The 19,873-nt window shown below is 41.7% G+C and overlaps 1 protein-coding gene across 3 annotated transcripts in view; it reads left to right on the plus strand.

The window, feature by feature from the left end:
* The window catches only part of tet3 (tet methylcytosine dioxygenase 3), a 33,922-nt gene extending 14,049 nt beyond the window's left edge, over positions 1-19,873 (plus strand). For all 3 annotated transcript variants that reach the window (XM_086169740.1, XM_086169741.1, XM_086169739.1), the window contains 9 exons: positions 1,385-4,316; positions 6,898-6,988; positions 8,892-8,985; positions 9,229-9,437; positions 10,230-10,380; positions 10,629-10,718; positions 10,976-11,113; positions 11,979-12,333; positions 12,510-19,873. In XM_086169740.1, the coding sequence (XP_086025866.1) occupies positions 1,433-4,316; positions 6,898-6,988; positions 8,892-8,985; positions 9,229-9,437; positions 10,230-10,380; positions 10,629-10,718; positions 10,976-11,113; positions 11,979-12,333; positions 12,510-14,311 (5,814 nt within the window). In that variant the 5' untranslated portion in view covers positions 1,385-1,432 and the 3' untranslated portion in view covers positions 14,312-19,873. The remainder of the gene's footprint in view (positions 1-1,384; positions 4,317-6,897; positions 6,989-8,891; positions 8,986-9,228; positions 9,438-10,229; positions 10,381-10,628; positions 10,719-10,975; positions 11,114-11,978; positions 12,334-12,509) is intronic.

The following is a 19,873-nucleotide window of genomic DNA, read 5'->3' on the forward strand; positions in this document are numbered from 1 at the left end:
AGCAAATAACTTGAACTGTACACACCTTGTGCATACCTTGTGTCCAAACTCACCCAACTGGTACAGCAAGAAAACTGAAATACACACTTTGCTTTGTTAATGTAATTTGATACAGAGTCAAGTGACATGTTTACAGTATAACCTCCCGTGTGATAACATTACAGAGGAAGTGAGCTATGAAGCAAAGCCTTCTGACTAGACTGATAGTGGACTGATAAGGAAGTGTTTTGCAGTTAAAAACCGAAAACCAGTGAGCCCTTGCATATTTGAGGATTGAGCATGCACATAAGACAGTAATGCTAAATTTTCTTCTGTGGTTTATCGGGATACTGTGAAATGAAGTAATACTCAAAAAAGTAATGGTGACATGCTGTATTTCCCTCGTCAGCATTCTGAAAAAACAGTTGAAGCAGCAGAAGTGTTGGTCCATGATGGGGAAATGTCAACCATTTTGACGTTGTTTACACACAGCTTAGAATCAAAATCTTTGATGAGAATGGCCAAAAGTTGTTTTTCCACGATCAGTAGAAACACATGTCAGGCTAGAATGCCGATATCAGTATACAGTGCAGCATGGAATAAGAACAAGATAGGTCCTGACCAACAAAACCTTTTTTCACATTAGACACGAAAAAAACCAACACATTTAAATTCCATTTATAAGTAATTGTACACATGATATGTTTGGCTTATGCTAATTATTACAGAGAGCGCTTTGAAACTTTAAATCTCTTTTGGTTATAGTATGATAGAAGATGAAAGCTTTTCATTTTGTGGAATAAATTATACACGTGGTAATCAGATACAAAATATAGCTTCTTAAATGGATATGTGAGCCATATCAGAATTATGTAATAGAACATTCTTAAAATAGTTAGGTATTTTGATTAAATGTAGAGATGGTTATTTTTGTACCTTACATGAACGTTGTGTTTTGGATTTTTCATTAAACCATGGAGAAATGTTTACATCCATCTGTTTGTGTTGCATAACCAAATTGATCTGAAACACAATCCACTCATAAGACTTGTGTAAAACAATTTCTGCTGGCACCTAACTTGTCGTATTGTAGTAATATTTACATCAGTCATCATCATCCCTACTAATTAACAATTATGACCTTGCAGCGCTGTATGTGTGAGAGCTGGAAGAGAAATCCCTGGACAATAAGAGAAGAACGTTGGATATTTCTAGGATGACTATCATTCATCAGTATTTCAAATGAATATTATAGAATTATGTATTTCAGTAAAGGATTTGTCAGTGACAGAAGAATGCTGGAGTGGTCATGAGAGCTCATGCATGATTTGGTTTCTGTACTAGACATAACGTAATGGTTTTTTTTTGAAAACCCCACTAACTTGTTTATTTGCTTATCTTTCAGACTGTTCACAAAGTCACTTCAGTGGATGGCCCCAGAAGTGGAGGCCAGATGGAAATTGGGTCACATGACCGCCTCCAGGAAGGCGTGCTGAGCCTGGAACTGGACAATGGGGTGAATCACTACCCCAATGATGATGAGGCATCTATGGAAACAGAGCAGAAGAAGGCAGGAAGTGGGCCTTCGGGGCAGTGCTGGGCACCAGGACATGAGAAGATCAGTGAGACCCAACAACAGCAAACATGTTGGAACAAAAGCAGTCATACAACTCTGAGTGAACCTGTTCGCCATGTCAACATGGAGGACGCCCACAACTTGGTGGCATTTTCTGCTCTTGCTGGCTCCTTGCCTCCAACTTCCTCCTCTTCTTGCCCCCTTGTGCAACCAGACACAGCTAAGCTGTATGAGAAATTCACATTGGAAATGGGTGCTGAGGGGGCGCTAGCTAGACACTCTACAGGAGCTCCCGACGGAAGCTGCCAACCTACAGAAGATGTGAACACCCTACAGACAGCGCTTAACCAAGCAAAACATGGACATAAGCCTCCAAACTGTAACTGTGATGGGCCTGATTGTCCAGACTACCTTGAATGGCTTGAAAAGAAGATTAAGATGGCAACAAGTGAGGATCAAGGTATCCCTAAGATGCCGTCACAGCCTCAGCATCAGCAACCACATCTGCAGCATCACCCTCAGCCCTATTCCCAGATGAATGGTGGCCACTACCCATCTGTTTCATATTCTCAGGAGCAGCAAAAAATTCCCAACTCGCACCCAGACCAACTGCCCTGTCCCAAACCCCCAATTCCCTGTTCACCCCAGGTGCTCTCTATAGCCAAGGAAAAGAACGTCAGTCTTCAGACTGCCATTGCAATCGAAGCACTTACCCAGCTATCTGGTACGGGTCCACAAGGTTCTGGCTCACCAGGTCAAGCCCTAGGTAACAGTAATCTCCATCACCGATACGCCCAAAACTCTCCTTCCCAGCCCCAAAACAGAGCAAGCTTAATTCCGTCCTCTACTGACAACTACGCATCTTCCTCCCGCTCGCAATCCGTCCCTCCAGGACTATTCACAGGCCAGCAAGATCCAATTCCCTCTGTGCACCACAGGCCCCAGTCACAGGGTCAGCCACCTCATGCTACCCCTCTCCATTCTTCTACCTCTCCCTTCCCAAGTCAGGGAAAACATCCAGGCATCAGTCACAATCCCCAACCTTGGCAGCTGGGGTCAGGCAGAGGCTCTGAACACCGGAAATCATGGATGTGTATGAAGTCTGAGCCCCAGTCCCACTACCCTGCTGCCCCTCACGGTAACTTAGATCCAATGTCAGAGCTCAAACAGCTGCTTGGTGACACAAGTGGCAAGTTCCGCAATGCTTCATTCAAGCTTCCAGCCACGCAGCAGCTCAGCTTCAACCAGAATGGAGGTATTCAGGTACATGGAAACCCAGCAATTGCCAGGATAAAGCAAGAGCCAGACTCTGGTGAGCATTCCCGTCACACTGCCTCCATTGGACATTGCAGCATGGCTAATGGCCAGCAACAGGGTCAGCACTACCCTAGTACTCCCCTCTCTCCTGGCCAAGCCGCCATCAGCCACTCCACTCAGGCAGCTCTGCAACAGCACCTTCAGTACAAGCGGAACCTCTTCTCTAACCACTCCTCTGGATTTGGCCCATCTGGCTCGCATCCCCCTGTGGCTTGCCAAAACCTGAAAAAATGGTGGCCACAAATGGAGGCAGAAGTTTTGCCTCATCTGTCCATTAAACAGGAGCCCAAGGAACCCAAGAAGAAAAAAAGCACCCAAGGATCCCCCATCATAAAAGCTATGAGTGGGATGCTTACAGTGCCCCCCGTACCCAAACCCAAACAAATAATTATCAAGAAGACCAAGCAGAAAGCTTCTGTGCCAACCTTCCTGCCTCAGACTCAGATCACCGTACAAAAAACACCAGTCCTCATGATAGACAGAGCCTCACCCCTGACCAGCCTACATCCAGGTTCTCTTTCCCCTCTGTCCATCCACAGTAACCCCCCTCAGGCTGCAGGCCTCCCTGCTCCAGCCCAATCTCAGGTATCCATTTCGAGCCCCTTAAGGTCTCCCTCTTCCACTAGTTCTGCTCTGTCAGAAAACACTCCAGCCCTTATGGGTCCTCTGCCTGCACCTGTGACCTCTGTAACTTGTGCTAAGTCAGAGGGTGTGGGCAGTCTGGGCTCCAGTGACACCAGCACTACCACACATCTGACCTCCACATCTCCATCCGGCACCTCTCAAATACCGAGTCTCATCAACATAGACCCGAAGTACGAAGAGCTGATTCGCCAGTTTGAGGCTGAATTTGGGGACTCAGCTGCAGACGTATCTGCCACTGAACCCAAGGAAGAGACAGCTACTGCTCCCCAACAGAGTAGTCAGTCCCAGACCAGTCCTAAGGACCTAAGTCACGTATCATCACTCGCCTCTCAGTCTGCTTCCTCAATTCCCGCCTGTCAATCCGACTCCTCCCTTCATACAAATGATGAAGCAACTGATGTCACCCATGATGAGTCAGGGGCTAACAGTGAAGTTACGCTGAACGAGGCACCCACAGAAAGCCCGCTGGAGGAGCAGCAAGAGACCCATGGCCCTCTCTCTCAGCCTCAGGCGGCCTTCCTTGACAAACTACAAAACAGTCCACTGGAGCCCACATTCAGCATTCCATCTTCCCCACTACCCAAACGCATGAAGATTGAAACCACAGGTGATGTAGCAGTGCTGTCCACCACATGCTTTTCTGAGGAGGATACGCCCACCAAAGAGAGTCTGCCCTCTTCTCCGTCTCTCAGAGGCTTCTTAGAATCCCCATTGCGCTACCTAGAGAGTCCCACCAAGAGTTTGTTGGGTACTCCTTCTAAGGATCTACAGGCCCAGTTTCCTACCTGCACCTGTGTGGGTAAGTCAGTGTCTCGGTTCCTGCGTTTGCTAGTTTGTAATCTAGAGAATAAAAGCACTATCCACAGATACTGTGTTTATGCTACAGGAAACGCCCCAGAAACCTTAGCAAAAAATTAATCAGTTATTACAGACAATTGTATCAAGGAATTCCCATCAGACCTTGTGCTTTAATTTTCTTATATTCTCAAGTGTTGTCATTGAGTGTGTATATTTTATGGAAGACACCTCTATCTTAAAAAGTGAAGCACTACCAGTTACCAGTTCTGGGTGTCAGTGTGAAGTTTATCAGCTGCCTCTGCTCCAGTTGCCTTTGCGGATATTTCTACAGGCTCTTTAAGAGTCAGTGTTGCAACACTTTGTCTTTGTAACCATCCAGACTGTTAGTGTCAGGCACAACAGTCAGTGGGCAAGAACAATACCACCAGTTGCAGTGGGTGCCTTTTGTCTGGGTTTCAGTTCACCAGGCAACCAGAGCAGGATTTCTGTTCTGTTTACGGTGTTGTTTTTCAATGCACTGCTCATTTTTATTTCTTTACAAATGGTTTATTTGTTTACTATGTGCTTAATTGGTAATTATTGATTTTCATGCTGGAGTCAGCTTATTCCCTAAAATACAATAAATGATTAGTTGACATTTTGCTAACATCAGTCGAGGTGGCAGATTTAGTACCTTTAGTATCTATGAGCAGAATGACCATCCCGCTGCAGTACAAGTCCATTTAAGTATTTATCTACCAACCTAGAAAGTCACAACATAACCATTCTAAGTGCTTTTAGCAGATGTACTGTGACATGGGACAACGACTCCGTGAGGTGTTCCAGACTTTGCAGTTGGTTTGTTTTTTGTAGGGGAGAATTAAGCCTATAGAGGTTAAATTACTTGTAAACAAACTGACACTGCCTTCAAACATTGGATAGGATACACAGTTTATACACCAAAACGATTCCGTTTTTTTTTTGCTGTTAACGAGAGTTAAAGTCAGCCAAGAAACCTTTCTCTGTCAACATCTTATATATCAAAGCTTTGGAATGAATATTGCCATTATTACAGACAGTACGCAATGATGTGGGTGCACACACAAAACTACTATGCTTGACTTTCTTCAGACTCCCTCACTTCCTGCTCTGAGCCACACCCGGTGGTTCCCTACACCAACCCCTATTGCCTCTAAACCAGACGGAGGCTCACATATACACACAAAAACAACAGTTTATAGCTCTCCACACTAGAATAATCAGGTGATGCTTGAGAAATTTTACAATCCAAGCATTTAAATCAAAAAATCCTTGAGCGTATCATGCCTTGATTGTTAGTGAAACATAAAAAAGACAGAACTTCATTTTAGAGTCTATTTGGCTGTATGTTACTGTATCACAAAGATAAGCTATGAAGGCATAGGACATGGTTAACAGCCACAGATGAATGGGGATAATGGTCTATCTATGTTGTGCACAAAGAGACACCACTCATTTTGAGTTATTGACATGACTCTAATTTTTGTGACATTAAATCTTTCATTTTTAAGCATGCATGGGTGTATCACACACACATAAACACTCTCCAGTCACAGACCATTTTGTTAAGGGTATGTGTTTATGTTTGTGTCAAATGAATCTTGAAAATTGTTATATTCACAGACTCCACTGACAATACCTAAAAATATATCGAAAAAACACCACACCACCGAATTCCTCATAAAATGTTTTTACACGGAAGAACAGAGCTTCTTTCCTCTACAAGTTCTTACTTCCGCGTCATTGGAGCAGTTTTTTTTTTTTTTTAATGTATGTATTTATTTATTTTAAGCCGGATTCCATAAACTTTCTCGCTAGCAACTATCCCTGCAGTCCTAGAAAGTGCTCTGTGCTTACATTCACCTTGAAGAGGCTCATTTGGAGTGAAAATGCTGCCTCAGCCGCATTGAGACCCATGAGCAACGCAGGAGGTTCTATAATGCTATAAATTTACTTCCATGCATCTGCATGGAAGCAAATTCATCAAGTAAAAATTAATTCTAATTTGTACGTTAAAACAACATGGCAGTTTTTATTATAAATAATGTTTTATTTATTGTTAGTTTTTGTATTATTTATTGTTATTATTTTAGTTCACCAGTCAAAGGTGACAGGAAAACTCAAATTTCTATCAATATTTGACTCTAATGGAGTAAATACACTGCTGGTTACGTGTGTGTGTGTGTGTGTGTCCTTGTAATCTTATTTTAGTCAATTGATTTCATTTATTTATTTATTTATTCATTCATTTTTTTCCCCCAATTTCAACTTTGCATTTAGAAATGCACTGTCATTTTTGGTCTTTTTCTGACATTGGTAAAAATTGTATGTAAATCTGAATGAACCCTCTTTCATGTATTTATATATAGACTTTCGTCCGTTGTGTTTTTAGCCTCGTCTGAGATTACTCCCTGTCAGTGCAACTTCCATTGTCAAGATTACAGAGCTATTCAAACTTTAATCTAAAATACACAGGAAATAGATGCAGACTAACATATTTCCACAGGAAATTTCTGGTGATTTTTATTTGTTTGTTAATTGAGTTTCCTTCCTATAATTTCTAGAACAAATCCTGGAGAAAGATGAAGGACCTTACTACAATCACTTGGGATCTGGACCCACTGTTGCCGCCATAAGAGAACTGATGGAGACAAGGTTAGCTCCTCTGCTCTCTTCTCCTCTCCTTGCCTCTTCTCTTCCTTATAATTTGTCCTCAGGGTGACAGCGACCCAGAATCATGTTGGGGTTTAACTCGAACTAGCATAATCAGCATTTCTGGGGCAAAGCGTGAAGCACAGGTACAACTTCAGCTAAAATATCTTACAACAATGGTGGAAGGATAGAAATCTATAAATACCGATTCGACAAGATAGAGCACCTGAGAAGTGAGCAATTGTGAGAAGCAAAAAATACCGGAAATAAACCTGCTGGCTGTTTTATTTTACAATTTTACAAATGATCCCAAATGAATTACAACAATAACAATTCTACTAATACTACTACTACTACTACTGCTGCTGCTACTACTACTACTACTGCTATTAATAATAATAACAATGATAATGATAATGATAATCACAATAATACAGATTGTATCATGTTTTGCTGTGTACAGCAGTACACATTACCGAGAGATTTATGTTTGCTTCTACCCACTGAGCTGCTCCTCTTAAATAGGACCAATGACTCATTAGTTCCCGAAGAGGATTGGTTCAGTGGGGGTTGTAAGGGCCAACCCCCTTTTTGTTGTTTAAGAGATGATGCAACTCCATTGTCCCTGGATGACCTTAGACCCACCCCTGACCCTGGCGGGCCACCCTGTGGTGACGAAAGGTCTCCCCCCTCAAACTGTCAGCCACCTCAGGGACATTCCTATTCAGCACGAACCCCTCATGTGTACCATGATGTCAACTTTGCTCAAGGCTGAAGTTTTCACAATGGCAGGCATCAAGCCATCAGGAGAAATTATTTGAGCCATCAAGCAATGACTCACATCTTCTAATGACCCCACCCCCGACCTAATCTGACCTCTAATCCCAACTGTCTCCTGTTCCTGACCCCCACCTTTTCTAATTAATTTGTAGAAAGACAAACAGCTTTTCACTCAATTCCACAACAACAAAATGTCAAATACTCAAAACAAAAAATAAAAAAAATAATGTATAACCAAAATTTGCTCTGACTCTCACACATGTGACAAACAGTGATATAGAAATATCATCAAGACACGAGTCCTGAGCCTGGCATTGGCTGGAGGTAAACTGTTTATGGTTCACACTCCCGTGCTTGTGTGAATCTCAGCAGCGGCCTGTGAACACTCCTCCAACCTTTCCAGCCACTACTTTGGAGGTTGGCTGGTGTTTGTAAAAGTGACATTAAGTCTAACTGGTGTTTGCTTTTGTAGTAAAACAAAGCAAAACTGTTTATTAGAATGTATTAAAGCGTGTATTTACGTTTGACGTAAAATATTTTGTAACCATAGGTGTATATGCATATATTCATATGAAATGTAGGCACGTGTAGAGCAGGGAAGTGGGATCTGAGTAGTCACTGAGGATAGATATACTAATGTTAATGTGTGGTGCAATGTTGAGGAATATTCTTTCTACCGGTAATTCTAATTTTGGTTTAGTGTGCTAATACCAGTATGATAGGTATAGTAACTCAGCATTTGTATTTCAGTGCATATATGTATCTATTGGTGTCCACGATTCCTTGTAATTCTTATTGCAGTTAGATGGTAAATGTTGGTGCAACAAGTCTGCTCTATAGACCCTGTACTGGTATCGGGATTTGTGCTGATTTTGAGTGTAATTATTTCACTTTTTCGCCTCCTTTTCTCTTATCCATGCCATTGCTATCTTACCTTGCCGTCTTTAGACCTAACCCTTAGCAGTCATACTTTAAAAAATGGTATTGTATTTACTGGATATATATCGCAGCGTGGCCTGAAAGCCAAATTGTTCAGTGATTGCCAAAACTCCTTTAAATTGATTTGGAAGCTACTAAGATTGTCAATTTTCAGATTCACTAAATGTGCTGTTTATGTCCCCTGAAGGTATGGAGAAAAAGGTGATGCCATCCGGATTGAGAAGGTGGTGTACACAGGCAAGGAGGGGAAAAGTTCTCGAGGATGTCCCATCGCTAAGTGGGTGAGTAAGATCCCATCCTTAAAAAAGTCTGTTGTTGTGATTATGGTGGTTGTCTCATCTGACGACACCATGAATCACAAGAGGGTTTGGGCGTGTGGGTGCGTTTGTGCATGTTTTTAAACTCTGCAAAGGATTGTGGCCGTTAAAATGTCACAACATGCTGCTGGTAGCCGCTCACAACTTTTTAAACACTGAGTCAAATACAGTGGATTTATTCCCCCTTCCTCCTCTGCTTCCTGTCAGGTAATTCGCCGCGGTAGTGTGAAAGAGAAGCTGCTGTGTCTGGTGCGTCACCGTGCAGGTCACCACTGTGCCAACGCTGTCATCATCATCCTCATCATGGCATGGGAAGGTGTTCCGAAGCTCCTGGCTGACAAACTGTACAGTGATCTTAGTGACATCCTCACGAAATACGGCAACCCAACCAGTAGACGCTGTGGGCTCAATGATGAGTAAGTAACAGTTGACTGGTTATAATTTCTTGCAAATGCAGACGAAATTAAACACGTCATTTTCTCAAGCTAATCACTGTTGCTATTTCTGCAATTTTTCCAACTGAAGCCATATTCTATGACAGGGTATGAGCCTCTCACAAATCAGCCACTGGATGTAGTAGATCATAGTTAATCAGGGGTTTAACTTTAATGTGACTGAATGGAAAAAACCAAGACAAAAAAATAACTAACCGTCATGCTGAAAAAGACTTTGACAGGGAACTTTAAATCTAAATTCTCTTGGCAAAAGTTTGATGGGATAATTAGGGAGTAGGGCCATTTCCTCACAGCTCATGTACAATTAAATTTGTTATTCCGACCAGTATTGTTGCCCCCTACTGGTCTATAGAACAAACACTTGTAAAGGAGCCCTAGATTTGATGTGCTGTGTATGCACAAAAAAAACATTGTTTTATTTATATTTTTCATTTGTCCAATATTTTAAGCTTATTTTTTGCATTATACATTTACAATGAACATTTTAACAATGTTCTGTAATGTATCTAAGCAGATACAGTCATGTGCTGTAAAACTCACAATTTTGCCTCATGTTCCTCCTTTCTCTCTTGTGAAAACGGATATGTTAAACTGTTACAAATAGCTTTATCAATGCTCTGCATTCACAGTTCCCTTTGCTATGTCCCAGTCAATTTGTAGTATACACAGAATTTTAATTAAACGGGTGGTGTTCATCATTTGTGTCCCAAGTAATGAATTGTCTACGGTTGTGCTCACTGTGTCCCCCTGCAGTCGTACTTGTGCGTGCCAAGGCAAAGACCCTGACACTTGTGGTGCTTCCTTCTCCTTTGGCTGCTCCTGGAGTATGTACTTTAATGGCTGCAAGTACGCCCGAAGCAAAATGCCGCGCAAATTCAGGCTACAAGGAGAGCACCCTGAAGAGGTATCCTTCTTATCACCATCATTTCATAATTCTACAACAATGTATTCAAGCACTTATTATACTCTTCAACACCATTTATCAGCCTTGACGATCAATTTCTGTTTCTCTTCTCTGAAAGACATTTTTATTCTGAACTGTTCGGTATTTTCACAACAATCATTTCACTCCATGTAGGCTTGAGTACATGGTGCTGAGGTGCTCTGTGTTTTATTCAAATCTGTGTGAATCTTTGTTTTTTTTCACGCTAGGAGGAAAAACTCAGGAATAACTTCCAGCAACTGGCAACAGAGGTGGCTCCTCTCTACAAGCAGCTGGCCCCACAGGCCTATACTAACCAGGTATGTGCACGGACACTCACCAACCACCATTTATAAAGTGTCTCCTTCCTCATGAGAGATCAGTGAAGTGTTGATCGAGATCTCATTGTCATTTTGTATTTAAAATCGGCACTCAAAACAGTGACAGTCACTTGTCATATGACCGAAATATAGTCTCCCAACATACTGACAAAAGCCGTAGATATACAAGTGCTTTTGAATATCACTTTCCCGGAAGCCTTTTTAAGGTTTTTCTTTTTCTCTGTCTGTATCCTCAGTGCCAGTCAGAGTCTAAGGCTCTTGACTGTCGGCTGGGTTTGAACGAGGGCCGGCCTTTCTCTGGAGTCACAGCTTGCATGGACTTCTGTGCCCACGCTCATAAGGACCAGCACAACCTTTATAACGGTTGCACAGTGGTAAGATTACACATGGCGAAACTAATAACAATTCTTAAAATTTTACAAACCGTAGGAAAATGTTAAAATCTGGGGTCTCAGACCCGTGGGCCAATTGCAGCCCATGTAACAATATTTTGTGGCCCCCTGCTTGAAACCAAATCTTTGTGTTAGTGCGGCCCATGTATTTTTTCTCACATGCATCTGGGGTTTTATACAGTGGTTTCCAAGAAAAATGGGCAAGGACAGAATGAAAAAGTAACTTTACAATGTATGTTTTGCCTCAAAATTTGAAAACAAAATTATTTTTTAGAGGGAAAAAACATCGAGTGACATTGTTAAAACGATCTCTTCTTTTCTCATTTCTATAAAAACCGCAAAAGCGACAGCAAAAAAAACGGCAAAATTAAAAAAAGATTGATTTAATAATAACCAGAATAGCCAAAATTAGCCTTGTAAACATTTACCTCGTCTTATACATGCTACCAATCAATTTTTGAACAAATTCTAGTGGCACATTTTCCCACAGTGACAAGATTTTTTTCTTTCAACTCAACAATTATTTTTAGGATGTAACTTCATCAATTCCTTTTTTAATATTCATTTTTTATATTAATTTTTCATGTATTTTTTTAGAGGAACAGTTCATGACATACAAAGATTTTTATAATTTACCTGTTTACTTCCTTTACACTAAAACAAAGGAAAAAATCGAACTTAGTGTTACTTCTTGGTAATGATTCTACTGGTCCAGCCCCCTTGACATCAAATTAGGCCACATGTGGCCCCCGGACCAAAATGAGTTTGACACCCCTGGTTTAAATACTTGTGAGCAAGCTTGGACAAGTGAAGCTTTAACTCCTCTTCTGTCTGTGTGTTTTGTCAGGTGTGTACTTTGACCAAGGAGGACAACCGCGCAGTCGGAGAAATTCCCGAGGATGAACAGCTCCACGTGTTGCCTCTTTATAAGGTTGCAGTCACTGATGAGTTTGGCAGCGAAGAGGCACAGCGTCTCAAGATGCAAACCGGAGCCATCCAGGTGCTTCAGTCCTTCCGACGTGAAGTGCGGAAGTTGCCTGAACCGGCCAAATCTTGCCGACAGCGCCGCCTGGAGGCTAAGAAGGCTGCCTCGGAAAAGAAAAAGAATAAACTTCTGCACCAGACAGGGGAGACGCCAGAGAAAATAGGAGTCAAGACTGAGGTCTGCATGGCTAGTTCCCCTCAACCTGAAGGCAATAAAGGTCTGTCTTTATTTTGTTATCATAAATTTTGCTCACTATATGCTTCTATTCACTTTCTACAAATGAGCACTACACTAAATGAAAGCTTCTTATATCACTGTTTTCCTGCTTCTTCTAATGGAATTTGAATTTTGTGCCCAATTTAACTGTGTTTTTTTCTTCTTTCAAATATTCAGCATTCATAAAACAAGAGGTTAAACCTAACATAAAGAAGGAGCCCCTCAATGGATCAATCGATGGATACTCAGTGCAAGCAGCAGATGCATTAAACAACATCTATCCACATCCTGCTTACTATGCAAGGGGAGGCCTCCCCACAGCTGGCCTGCCCTCTGCAGCAGACCCAGTAAATGGTTACAACCACAATCTGCAGGCAATGCACTATGGTTTCTATAACTACCCTTCCAATGCACTTTTCCCCCCGAAGATGAGGACCTACGAGGGTCGGAATGGGTCTTTGGCCAAAGCGGGCAGTAAGGCTGTCCAGTTAGACAAGAAGTCTGATATTCAAACCCTTCAGGCAAGGCTGGTTCAGTCCTATCCCGGCCTCGCAGACCCAAACAACCAAATCAATCCCAGCATATACAGCCAGCCTTCAGATTACGACCAATCCCGTCCCTCCTCCGTCTCCTCGGAGCTCTCCAACAGAGGCACTCCAGTCATCAAACAGGAACCCATGGCCGTGCCAGTTTTTGAAGGAACGGTGCCCGGCCAGGCTTGTGAAACCCCACCAAGCGCCTCACCCCAGCCTGCTGCCTGGCCAGGGCAAAAGTTCAATGGAGGTATTGGGTCCATTAACTGGGACAGCCATCTAAATCCCAAACAAGGCTCTGAATCTGTATCAGTGAATCCAGACAAGCACCAGCATCACCAGCAGCGGCAGCCTTCACCCTACCCTCAACCATGGACCTCCTATCCCGGCTCAAATACTGCAATGGCATCCCCTGCCCCATCACCATCACTCCAGGTACCTCCCCCTCCATCTACCTCTCCTCACCAAGGCACAGTGCTCCCTGGTAACCTAAACCAAGGCTCAACGCGCCATCCCGCCTCATGTCCGAGCAGCCCTCACCCTGGTACTCCACAGTCTGGCACTTCTCACTCAGGCTCACTTACACCACAGCCAGGCAACCCCAGGCACTGGGCCAGCCCTGCACCGAGTCCCCAACCCAACACTTGGGCCATAGGACATGCTGCATATAGTCCTGGTTTGAAGCACAGCAACCCCGCAGGAGCCTATCCTGAAAAGATTTGGTCCAAAACTGGCGAGAGTCGCTGTTCCACTCCTCTTGGACTTCAAGAGAAAGTGTGGAAGTCTTGTGGAGGTTCAGTTGCAGGCAGCACCCCGTCCCCAGCCCCCGAGGGCCGACTCTTCCCCGAATCCCTACAGCAGTCGGGTCAGGTCTGCTGGGACCCCAGAATGATGGGACCCCAGAGTGCCGAGAGCGACGTCGAAAGCACGAAGGATCGTGACGAGGATGAGTACGAGGAGTGGTCCGACAGCGAGCACAACTTCCTGGATCCCAACATTGGTGGTGTGGCAGTAGCACCAGCCCATGGCTCTATCCTGATCGAATGTGCCCGTCGGGAACTACACGCTACCACCCCACTCAAGAGGCCCGATCGCTCCCACCCCACTCGTATCTCCCTGGTCTTCTACCAGCACAAGAACCTCAACCAGCCCATGCATGGCCTGGCTCTGTGGGAGGCAAAAATGAAGCTCTTGGCCGAGCGAGCGCTCCAGAGGCAGCAGGAGGCGGCTCTGCTCGGCCTCTCTCAAGAAGACATCAAGGCTCTTGGCAAGAAACGGAAATGGGGAGCTACGGTGGCAGGGGCTATTCCAGGACCTGGACAATCTAAAGACAAGAGGGAGGGGCCGGTGACGCGGCTAGCCCCTACTTTACACACCACCTCCACAGTTTCTGTGTCTCCCTATGCCTTCACGCGCCTCACCGGGCCCTACAGCCACTTTGTGTGAGGTCAGACAGACAAACAGACCAATAGCTAGGGAGCGGTGCAGTGGTCGGACTGCAGAGACTGACGATGAATGTCTCTCAGCCATCGCGCGGTCTGGCATCTCTCCATGCTGCCCCCTCTGCAGTCTGCCTGAGGGAGGGTATATTTTTATTGTTTTTTACCTCATGTCAGGCAGTGGTTTGGGCTTCAGACACACTGCCTGTGGTGCTCTTCCTCTCTTGTCACTGGAGAGGAACTCCATTGCTTTTTTTCTTGTTTATAGAATTTTATTGATTCTAATTATTGCTATTATTATCAATATTATTATGATTGCTATCGTTACAGTCAATGTTGTTATTACAGGTATTATAATGAAGACTCGTTTTTTTTTTTTATTGCTGTTTTCATTAATGTTATTAATGATGTGATTGTTTTTGGTTATATATATATATTTTTTAAATCAATCGGTCTGAGTCGCTCAGACATTTCCTTTTTCCATGTTTGGGAAATGTGTACCATATTTTTCTTTGTTTTTTGTTAATGTTCCAACTGTAATTAGAGGAGGAGCCATTGTTTGCCTTGCAAGACAGCAAATAAATACAAAATATATTTATTGTAAGCTTGCCTTAGATATCCATCTCTATATTGGCAATATACAGATATTTATGTTTTATTTAAAAAAGCAAAAACAAAAACAAAGTTTTTTTGATTATTTTTCCTGTCATGAAGAACAGTTCAAACTGCATCAACCCAGGCTTCGCTTAGTCATTTTTTTTCAATTATTATGAGCTCAAATAGTCAAATTAATTTAAGGTGGACATTTGTATAGGTTACCAGCAGCTGTTCTGTAACACAGTACAGATTGTCTGCTCATTGACCTGCTTTGGGATTGTCTGGGTTTGGTCTTTTTGTTGCGTGAGATGTAAGATTATTTGTTATGTGAGATGTTTTCCAGAAGCCGGGACGATCGATTTTAAATGAATCCCATTAAGTAAACTGTGTGTGAAGAGTAAAAAAAACAAAGAAAGATATCAAGAAAAAAAGAATGAAAAGACGACAGAAAGAATTAACAAAAAAAAAAGGAATTTGTATGCATCAACAATTTAAGAATACTTCATGCATTGAAAATATTGAAATTTAAATTATAATGTTCTTATAATATTTTGCTTCCAAATGATTTTTACTCTTCATCCTCTTTTTATTGATTTAGCACGATTTGTCTATTGGCTAATAAGTTCAATATAAATCTTTGACATTTTAGGAAAAGGTTAATTATGATGAAAGACATCCAAGTTTGATGTAAAAATGTCCCCTTGAATTTTCTCTGATACAATAGACTTTATCTTGTTTGATGTGGCTACTTTCTCAAGTAGAGCATATTAAACAAATTAAGTTCAAATGTACTAAGGAGATAATTGAAAACCGTTTGTTTCTCAGCTGCTGTGTTAATTCGCCGTGGATGCACGAGAGAAAAACTGACCTCTAAGACAGTTTCAGTTTTTTACCAAAAAAAAAAAAAAAAGCCATAACAAGACAAAAGGAAAATAAGGCCCTGGTTCAAAATCATTGTTAATGCCCTTTAAACTTTTCAAGGAGCAAACTTTTGCTGTTTCTTTTGGCATTCATTAATGTGCTCCTCCTCCTCATCTTCTACACCCCTGCAGCATTTGACTGGTGCTCAACTTCCAGATCTGATCAATTTCCATTCTGCTCCTCCTCATGGCACTTGGTTCCGTGCTTAGGTGCTCTTCTTCTGATCTGGGTTTCATAGTATTTGTGAGTAAGTAGTTCTCATGTGACTTCTGTGGAGTAACCGAGTGAAGTCATTTTCAAAGCAACATGTTACAAATGTTTGTAATTTAGTCCTTGCTCATTGAATTTTCCTGTGGTTTATGTATCTCTTGCTCCACAGAGGATAGAACAAGGTGCACTGTACAAATTCTATCTAATCCAGACTCAGATTTGCTATTAACAGAGATGGAACAGGTGACTCTCATCTTCATGTAACATTTGCGTAGGGGTGAGCGCTTCCCGGTGTGAACTCTGGAGGGCAGAGCAGACATCTGTTTCATTGTACTGTGTTCAACCAGACCTGCAAGCACTAACGTGACAAAAATACAGAAATCGGTTGTCTTGCCTTGCTGCTTTACCCATCCATGGCCAGCGGGGGGAGGTAGTGCACTCCGTTTGCTGATTATGGACGGCTTGCCGAAGCAGTTTAAGTCAAAGCTGATCATTGTCTAATTGAGGCACAAATGTGAAGTAAGTCGAGAGACGCTTTTTGCAATCCCATCCCAGGTTAGAGCAGAAGAGACAGTGTTGGTGCTTTTGGTGATCCTACACACTCTGGTGCTCTCCTATTACACTTGATTTACACTTGAAGGGCCCACTTCCTCCGCATGGTGCTGTCATCTTCAAGCAGAGCGAAGCGCTCCCTTCTGCGTGCACCTTGTCACCACAGAGTCAGCTGACTCTAAAACTGAGGCTCCTACTGAGGCGTAAACGCAGTCCTTGCTGCAATTCTTTAGTCTCGTACACACAGTACGTTGTATTGAGCAGAAATTTCGTTCATCATGTTATCGGTTCCTCTGAAGCACTGCTTTTGACAGAAAATATTGTACTGAGAAATGATGATAAATCTTGGAAAATTGCAGCTGCCTCTGGGAGTCGGCATCAAGCAGAGACGCACTTAATCAATGAATCTCTCACTTAATGTGTGTACGGGTGTGTGTCTGTGAGTGTCACAACTGCATGCGTGTGCAAAGAGAAAAGAGCCAAAGAGAGAGACTATTTGACGGAGTCTCTTGAATCACTCATTGCAATTTTCTATCAAGCTATTTTAGTCACACAATTCAAATGACAGCATGTTTCTGTGGCAGAAAAAAAAAAAAAAAAGAGCGAAAATGAAAATGAGTGAATCATTTGACTCGGATACGGGCGGACTCCTGGACGCAGGCGGGATATTTGGGTCGAGGCACTGCTCATCTGTGAAAGAACTTGTAACCTCTCCCAAAGGGTCTCCAGCTCTCTACCTCATGTTGTAGAGACACTGGTCACAATCACAACTTGCTACTGAGGGCAGAGAATCATGCATATGTCCCTTTTGTGCTCAAGATCTCCACAGTCATTTTAACTTTTTTTGAATCTTTTTTTTTTTTTTTTTACTCTTATTTATTACTACATGGTGATGATAATGATTGTCTTTTGATGTTTGTTTTTTCATCTTTTTATATAGCTAATACAAATTGTACATAGAGAAGAAAAGATTTATAAAAGCACTTTTAATCTTGATTAAAGGACAAAAAGAGAGCTGATTAGCTGATTATTGACAACTTGAAGGTTAGGGTTTTTTTTTTTGTTTTCTTTTATTATTTTCTGAAGAGAGAAATTAAAAAGTGTAAATATTAAAATATTTAGATAAGATTATTTAACTGGTGAGGATAATAGATGAACCATGGAAGACTAGGGGGTATTATGGAGACAGTAAACAACACTTGGTCATGGTGTGTTGTGTGTACCTGTGTGCTGTTTTGCTCTCATCAGTACTGTACCCCCTGTCAGCATGTGACTGACAGACTCCTGTCGCTTCCCCAAATTCTTTTGCCTGATTATATATCCCATAACCACAGGTGGCAAACTTTCGACCATCAACACACCTGAAGAATACCCGTTCTTAACTTGCAAACCCTTTATCTGCAAATCACTTCCATGACAGTTCTTCTCCAAAGCTTTAATCAGCTTATTTTAACTTGACCAACAGAAGCCTGCTTGTTTAAGCTTCTAAAACCCAGCTAGTACCCTTACTAGAGCTCACTAATAACATGTTGAATCTAAGTGCTGAGCAAAATTGTTTTTTACTTTTGGTTATGGATTCAACAATAACATATTAATTACAGAGGTTTTGAGGTGCTGTTTCTTTCAGTTTTCTGTCATGTACACTATACTAACTGCCTGTTGTCGTAGCTTCATAATAGACATGAGAACAGTACCCTTTTAAGGATAAGTGATTAAATTCAATCTTGAGTGGTAAGTGAGCAAATATGCAACTTACAGATTCCTTTAAAATTAATTATGTGCAGAAGTGTTTCCACAAAGATGATGTATTTTGCAGGTCCAGTCTGAAGTGAGTCAGTGGGAGATGTTTAGTGAGTGCTAGCCCAACAATCTTTGTCAGTGGTTTTTTGGACTGTCGGGCAAGAGGCAGCCTCCCTGTTTGTTTAATGTTTCTGTCATTATTATGTACTCTAGTTCACATAGAAGTAAATATGCACTTGGCAAAAAAAGTATGACACCAAGTTTCATTGTAATTATATTTTAGTCAATACACAAATGGCCAACAGTAACTGACCTGATGTGGCTGGCACCGGTACAGTTCCTCCAAACACGGCCTTTTATTCGATTTTTGAACACAATTTCATATCCATGTGAGCACATTTTAATTTTTGCCATAATGAAACACACATGCGCATGCACACACACACACACACACACACACACACACACACACACACACACACACACACACACACACAAACACACACACTTACACACACACACACACACACACACACACAAATGCGCACACGCTAAAGAATGGGTGCTGACAAAATGACATCTGGTTAACCTTGTACCTTGTAAATTTTCATAAGTTTGGTGGATGTTTCTCATGAGAAGCGCCAAGCTGGTGCTACAATGCTACATTTTAAATTCACTGTGTAAAAAACGAAACAAAAAAGAAAAAAAAAACATATTGGGGATAAACGACAACTACAAATATTTTTCTGAGCTTTTAGAATGTCAAGATAATTTTACTTTTGATTGCAGCGGCTTCACAGGAACAGAAGCTGCCCTGGTGCTGACATTATGGAAAGTCTGTTGTTACAATGCTACACATAATAATTACATAATAATTCATAGCACGAGGGCAAACAAAACCATTGAATACATTCTTTATCAACATTCATTCCATTGTATTGTACTTGAAGTTAATTATATGATTGGATATAAAGTTGTACTATATAAAGACTGTTATCTGGGTTTAACCTGTGGTAGAGCGCAGGCACCAGTGGCTTTTTAAATTTGAATTTGAAAACTATTATTGTTTTGGATTAAGTTGTACATGTTCATGTTGTGAATGCTATGATATTTGAACAATATAAGAATAGTGACTGTGTACTGCCTACATTATCTCCTGAACACCTTGTATATTTTGTCTTTTGCTGACACACACACATAGATACATCTCACTTTGTATGGCCCACCTCTGGAAGTCTATTGAAAATGTAATTTAATGAACACTCTTCAATTTTGTGACGGAGACTTGGACCCTGGCCAATACAAAAAAAAGAAAAAAAAAATGAAAAAAATGAAATTACACAACTGGCAGCTACATTACTTTTTGAGTTTTAGGATTGTTCTTGGTTCTTTATTTTTCATGTCAAGGATGCAGTATGTAAAAAAGTGTTTTTGTTCAGTCTCTCTCTTTGTAGCTGTATGGTGTATTATGTGAATACATAGTGTATGTGGTTAAAAACTCCACAATATTGTTTTATGTTGCGCGATAAATAAAAACATTGAAATGAAA

The sequence above is a fragment of the Fistularia commersonii genome, chromosome 22 (assembly GCF_037954325.1).
Source record: "Fistularia commersonii isolate RoL2024-O1a breed Wild chromosome 22, RoL_Fcom_v1.0, whole genome shotgun sequence".
Taxonomy (NCBI): Eukaryota; Metazoa; Chordata; class Actinopteri; order Syngnathiformes; family Fistulariidae; genus Fistularia; species Fistularia commersonii.